Genomic DNA, 6,712 nt, shown 5'->3' on the forward strand with positions numbered 1-6,712 from the left:
AAGGATTTGGAGAAGGAGATGGCAGTTTCAGGGCCGCGCTCCGCAGCCGGCGTTCGGCCGCCCGGGCCGCGCTGCCGCAGGAGCCGAGCGGGGCCGGCCGGAGACTCGGGCCGGGGCCTCGGCGCCGCGCGGGCGCTCACCCCTCCGCCGCCCGCCGCCCCCGGCGCTCACCTTGCCGCTCTGCCGAGTGCTGGGCGTGCGAGTGGTAGAGGGTCTGCTGGCTCTGCCGGATGGCGGCYGTGAGCGGCAGGTCGGCTTGCATCACCCACTCCTGGTTGCCGTTGAGCACCGTCTCGCCCGGCATGGCCAGCGAGTGCCGCTTGGGGACGTCCTTGGTCAGCGTGGCTAGCGACTGCTTGGCCTGGCGGAGGGACGGAAAGTCAGCGCCCGAGGAACGGAACGGCCCCCGCGGCGCGGCGAGAACGGCGGCCGGCCCCGCCGAGCCCGCGGCTCACCATGGCCAGCTCGGCCTCCAGCTCCTTCATGCGGTTGTCCTTGAGGTCCAGCTGGGAGCGGAGGGCGCTGGCGTGGTCCGTCGCCTCCTTGGCTTGCCGGCGCAGCTCCCACTTCTCCCGCTCCAGCAGGTCCTTCTCCTTGGCCAGCGCTTTCACCGCGTCCTCGCTCTCCTGCCGGGACGCCCGCGGTTAGCTCCGCGCTCGCGAGCCCCGGGAGGAGCCCAAAGGTGCTTTTTGCCTCCCCCCCCGCCCGGGGAAGACTCACTTTCCGGTGCTGCTCGTAGTTGCGGATGAAGTCGCGGAGCTGCTCCTCGCGGCTCTCCAGCGTGGCGTAGAGCTGCTGCATCTGGCTCACCAGGTCCGTCTTCTCGGCCTTGAGGCGCTTGCGGTCGGCCTTCATGGCTGCGGGCGGTTTATTTATTTATTTCGCTTGCTGTTTCCAAATTAAACGCCCCACGGGGTTTTCCTGGATTTAAGGAGGAAGCGGGCTCGCGGCGCGCATCGGCGCCAGCCCTGCCGCGGCTTTGCCTTTCTTTTATTTTCTCCGAGCTTGGCAAACTGCTACGCAGAGCCCCTAAAAATGATCGCCCTCGCCAGTAATTAAAAGGGAGTTAGGTAATGCCCTAGACCTGCTCCGACCCTCTGTCGCCCACAAACCGGCTCCCCAGCACCCGCGCGAGGGCCAGAGCCGGCAGGGCCCCACCAAACGTGCTCCAAAATGCAAAGCGTGGAGGGAGGCAGCCGCGGCAATTTGCACCCAAATACCCGCTTTTTAGGGCGGTTCTTTTTCCAGTATTTTTCTCCTGCCCCATTGCACGGTCCCGCGGGGCTGCAGAAGCCTGCGGAGGAGCTGAGCCCGACACGAGAGCCGCGAGGAGCCGTGTTAGCAGCCACCGAAACAGCGGATAGCCAAAACCACGCTACTCCCGAGCTCTTGAGCTGCTYGTGACAAATGCGTACGCGCTTTCCATTTTCTCAGGGCTCCTGCACCAGTTTAAGTTGCATTTGTAACTCTTTGAAGCCGGAGGCGACAAAAGACTCCTAATGAATTTAATTAAATAACCGGTTACCCTACAGCAACAACCTGTTTTAATTACCGGCAGTGTTCAGGGTCCTGCAAGATGCATGGAAAATGCTCCGTCGCTCGCCAAAGCAGAAGACGCTCGGAGGTGCTATTAGACGAGGAGCCCGTGACGCCCCGGAAGGTTTGACGTTCAGCACGGGCGGCTCGGCGGGAGCGGGCGCGGGACCGCGCGGCTCCGCAACGCCCGGCCGCGAGCCCCGTCCTCGTCTCCCGCCGCCGGGAACCGCGCGCCCGCAGCAAACCGCCTCGCCGCRTCAACGCCCGCTTTAATTTCTCCCGTACCCCGGCCGTGAAATCCAATATCGCCACCGCGACTAACCCATGAAATCGGCCAGCCCYGCGCGGGGATCGCCCAGCCGCTCTTTGCTCGGCGATTACGCTCCGGCCGCAACGCCCGCCGGGCCGCGGGAGAGCTCGGCTCCGCGGAGCCGAACGCAGGGCGGACGCGGCGTCCGYGCAACCCGCCGAACCCCGACGGCTCGTGCAGCGGGCCAACAAAAGCCCAATTTAAAAAATAAACAAACACGGTGTTCCTCAAGTGCTCGTGCCTCTCCAGGCAGCCTCGCGCTTGTGGGTGCAACGTCCYCTGCAAAAGCGCACGCAACCTCCTGGCAGCTTCACAGGCTCCTTTTTTTTTTTTTTTTAATGCAAACATTCTTAAAATAGTTTTCCTCTTGCATATTTAGCATTTTCCAGATGTAAAAAGCAGTGGCGTGTTACCAGCTCTCGGCAGGGCAGGGAGGGGGCGAGCCGCTTCGCTCCTCTGCTCGCAGACGCCGCCGCTCCTGAACGCCCGCGGACCAAACCGCCGTATCGCCCCAAAGCGGCGGCGCCCGCGGGAGCCCGGCCGTTTTCGGCCGATTTTTGGCTCCGCGGAGCGGCGCGCCGCGCTCAGCAGCCCCAGTCCTTAAACGGAGCCCGAACCGCGCAGCCCCCCCACCCTTACCCTGCAGAGCCTCCTTGGCTCGCGCCAGCTCCTGCTCCCTCTGCGCCAGCTGCACCTTGAGCTCGGTGGCGGAGAGGACCTCGGTGGACTTGCCGCCGGGCGTCTCCTCCAGGTCTTTCGCCAGCATCTCCTTCATCTGCCGCAGCAGGTGAACCTCCTCCTGGAGCTGGGCCACCTCCTCCCGCAGCAGCCCTGCGGGGAGAGAGCGCGATGCCAGCCGCCGCCGGGGACGGCCGCCCCGCGCGAGCCCGCCCCCCGAAAAACGCTGGCGCGCTAGTCCGGCGTCAGGACGCAAAATTACTAGCGCTCGCAAGCTTCTGCGAGCGGTTCGGCTCCGCTCTCCCGCCTCCCGCTGCACAACCGCCCGCTTTTAAAGGACAGGTAGGACGAGAAGTCACCCCCGCGGATGCCCTGCCGCCCCTTGGTGCAACACTCCCCCCCTGCCCTCCCGATGCAGCGCTTCTGCAGGACAGCTCATGTTTTTTAGCTCAGACAAGGAGTTTCTGTCCACATGTAATGCTGCAATGCTCCGGGTGTGGGGAAAACCGCTGCACCCCGAAGCGCTGCGATGCTCCGGGTGCGGGGAAAACCGCTGCACCCCGAAGCGCTGCAATGCTCCGGGTGCAGGGAAAACCGCTGCACCCCGAAGCGCTGCGATGCTCCGGGTGCAGGGAAAACCGCTGCACCCCGAAGCGCTGCAATGCTCCGGGTGCAGGGAAAACCGCTGCATCCCGAAGCGCTGCGATGCTCCGGGTGCAGGGAAAACCGCTGCATCCTGCACACCCAGGGCTCAGCACCATCCCCTCCCTCCCCGCCCCGACGGCTCCGAGGACGATTCCTGTTGCGTTACACCCCACGCGCATCCGGCCCCGTGCAAGCCCCGGCGCTTGCTCCAAAGACTCCTACCGACGTCCAGATTTTGACCCGTGCCTACAGACAGCTACAGAAGGAACCGACCGCTTTATTTTTCCTCCCAGATAAGCAAAATCCCGCCGGGCACCAAGGACCGGGAAGGGCCCATGCGCCGTTCCCGGCGGCGGCTACATGCTATTGCCTGGAGCCGGGAAAAACCGCACAAGCTGGAAGCATCGCTGCAGCGTGCCCTTGGCTTGGCTCAGCTCGGCTTGGCCCGGCTCGGCTCGGCTTGGCCTGGCTCAGCTTGCGCCGGCCGCCCAGCAGCTGGGGCCAGCGGGAGTCCTGTAAAATCCGCTCTGCATGCTTGGGATGCTTCGCCTACGAAAGCTGGCAAGGGCTCGCGCCGTAAATTATTTCGCCGTAAAGTCGCTAACCGGGAAGGCCGGAGCCGGGGCGGGCGGGGGGATTTCATCAACGCGCCTGCCAAAAGCCGAGCAGCGACAGCACCCACCGAAGCAGCAGGGTCCGAAGAAGCAACGTCGCGGCTCCTCCGGGGCCCGGGAAACCCGCCCGTCTGGGAAATCCGGGGGGAGAAACGCGGCGCGAGGGGCGGCCGGGCGCTTGCACGAGCGCCCGGCCGCCGCCGCCGCGGGTTTCACCGCCGCCGGCTGCGCAGAGCATCGCACGGAGAAAAGCGCGCTCTATTTGCGTGCAGCGCGTCGGAAGAGCCGCTAGGCTCGAGAGGGAGCGCTTTAGCTGGCTTAGTTTTAAAGCGGAAGGAAAAAAACGCTGCAGTGCCAAGTTTTAAGCACCTAAAGAAAAGATCCGCTTCTGAGAAAGCGCCGTTTCCAGGCAGCTCTCGGCAATCGCTACCGAAAGGGCTGAAGTTGCAAGAACCGGGAAAACAGGGCCAGCGAGTCGGCTGCCGTTCCTTCGCAACGCCGATCGCTCGGCCGGCACGTCCGCAGGCTCCCGGCTGCAGGCAACGGGCCGCCAAACCACAGCTCCTTCTTTTCCTCTCGCCTCCTTTATTTTTATTTTTTTTTTTGCATTTTTCCCTCTCGGCCGTTTCCGCCGCGGGTTTGTCCCCACGCCGCAGCTGCGCCCCGCAGCTCGAAGCACCCGGAGATCCCCGCGTCTCCCACAACGTCGCAAGCGGGCAGCTACGAAATTAATGCGTTGCAAATATTGCCCAGACTAATTGATGAAAACTACGATTCACACTGCAATAATTAGCCGCTAATTATATTTCAGCTGACGGCGTTATGCTTCCACGACGCTGTCAGGTTCTGCGTCCTTTACGCTTTAAGCACTGAGCAGCCTTAATGGACAATATAAATAGCAATTTTTTTCCTTTAGGTGTTTGAAGCATCTATGACAACTATCTGCACGGAGCACTTGGGGCTGCGGTTTCCACCRCGGATCCCGTAAATCCCACCGCTGGCTCTGTTCCGGCACAGGGCCGCGGTCCGGGAAGTCTTTTACCAGCTTCCACTGGCCCCGGATCAGGCGTCGCTTTAAAACGCCCATTTACAAGAGCCTGTTTCCGCGCAGCTCGCCCGGCACGATCGCTGCACGGGCGCCGGGCCGTGCACCGGGCAGCGGAGCCCGGCTGCATCCGCCGCTCTCACCGCGGCACCGGCGTTGCTTTTGGGAGGGGGGGGGAGGAGAGAAAAGGGAGCACGCACACGCACGCACACGCGTGTGCAAACAAACCTGCAGCGGGGGCGACGTGCGTCCCAAGCCGCGCTCACCCGCGAGCTCACCGCGTCCCCGCCGCGACGCCGCTGCCCGACCCGCGAGTCCCCACCGTGGCCGCGCCGGGCCGGAGCATTTCTGCAGCCGGGCCGGAGCTTTCCCGCGGGCGGGCTGGAGCGTTCCCGCGGCTGGGCTGGAGCATTCCCGCGGCCGGGCTGGAGCGTTCCCACAGCTGGGCTGGAGCGTTCCCGTGGCCGGGCCGGAGCGTTCCCGCGGGCGGGCTGGAGCATTCCCGCGGCCGGGCTGGAGCGTTCCCGCGGCCGGGCCGGAGCGTTCCCGCGGGCGGGCTGGAGCGTTCCCACGGCCCGGTCGGAGCATTCCCGTGGCCCGGCCGGAGCTTTCCCGCAGCTGGGCTGGAGCGTTCCCGCGGCCCGGCTGGAGCGTTCCCGCAGCTGGGCTGGAGCGTTCCCGCGGCCCGGCCGGAGCATTCCCGCAGCCCGGCCGGAGCTTTCCCGCGGCCCGGCCGGAGCTTCCCCGCCGCCCAGCCAGGAGCATCCGCCGGCAGCCCCGAACAATAGGCCGGGCCTGGAGGGAAGCCCGGCGCGCGCCGCCGCGGGGGCTCGCACGTACCCGGCTTGCTCTCCTCGCGGTCCGATTTCATGGCGGGGCCGGGGGTGCCGGCGGCGGATGTCCGAGCCCCCGGCGCGGCGCTCCCGCGCAGGGCCGGCCCGGCGGCTCCGGCGCCCCGGCTCGCTCCGGCGGCCTCTCCTCTCCCCTCCTTTCCCTTCCCCTCCCTCCGCCAGACTCCTCCCCGGCACGGCGCGGCGCGGCACGGCACGGCACGGCACGGCGCGGCAGGAAGTGCGGCGGGCGCTACCTGTGCCGGGAATTTGTCCCCTCCGCAGGTTGCAGCCTCGGGCTCCCGCAAAGCCCGATACGCCTCCATCCCCGCTCCATCCCCAACGGGCCGCTCGAGGCTCCGGCGCGGCGCCGCGGACGTGACCGAGCCTGCTCCCGAACCAGGCCGGCTCGCCCCGCGGACCTCAAATCGTCCCCGTCCCCCGCGGGACCGGGCGTTATTTTAAAGCCCTTATTTCCTGCCGGAGAGGCAGCGCCCGGGCCCGCGTCCGCTGCGCGTCCGAGCGCCCGCACCGGTGCCTTGACCGGGAAAACGGCCCRCAAAATAAAGGAGGATGCTCAGAAGAGAGGGAAATCGGGGAAGCCGGGCTTTACACCAATTAATCCGATAGCCAGAGCTTTCCCTCCTCTGCTCTCCGGCTACCTGGGAAAGCCGTCGGCTCGGGGGCTCCACGGGGATTTCGCCGCTCGGCGAGGCAGTTATAATCCCTCCGGTAAGAGGATCCGATCCCGAGCGGAGAAGCGTCGGCTMCGCGGACGTTTGCAAGCAAAAATTAAAACGGCGACAGCAAGGAGAAAGAAATTAAAAATCTGCATAAACTTTTTGTGCTTTTCTCCTTTTTCTTCTTAAATGCGCATGCAAAACAAACAGAAGCCCGTAACGCCGCGGCCCGGGCGAGCGGCTCGTACGCGGAGGAGATGGAGTCCTCTCCCGCTCGCCAAACTCTCTGCTGAGAGTCGCTCAAAACCAATGATTTTTCTTCCCTGTTTGTATTTAGCATATTGCAGTCACTGGATGGGAATGAGAGAAAAAAA

At 65.1% G+C, this 6,712-nt stretch overlaps 1 protein-coding gene across 1 annotated transcript in view; it reads right to left on the bottom strand.

Moving 5' to 3' along the window:
* Nucleotides 1-6,087, bottom strand: part of LOC146590517 (kazrin-like) — a 9,400-nt gene extending 3,313 nt beyond the window's left edge. Inside the window, exons 1-5 of the mRNA XM_085314471.1 lie at nucleotides 5,669-6,087; nucleotides 2,486-2,677; nucleotides 721-857; nucleotides 456-626; nucleotides 172-361 (exon numbers count right to left, since the gene is read on the bottom strand). Of these exons, the coding sequence (XP_085170597.1) occupies nucleotides 172-361; nucleotides 456-626; nucleotides 721-857; nucleotides 2,486-2,677; nucleotides 5,669-5,984 (1,006 nt within the window). The 5' untranslated portion in view covers nucleotides 5,985-6,087. The remainder of the gene's footprint in view (nucleotides 1-171; nucleotides 362-455; nucleotides 627-720; nucleotides 858-2,485; nucleotides 2,678-5,668) is intronic.
* Nucleotides 6,088-6,712: the final 625 nt, after the last annotated feature.

The sequence above is a fragment of the Rhea americana genome, unplaced genomic scaffold, assembly GCF_003343005.1.
Source record: "Rhea americana isolate MKP2758 unplaced genomic scaffold, rheAme1 scaffold_404, whole genome shotgun sequence".
Taxonomy (NCBI): domain Eukaryota; kingdom Metazoa; phylum Chordata; class Aves; order Rheiformes; family Rheidae; genus Rhea; species Rhea americana.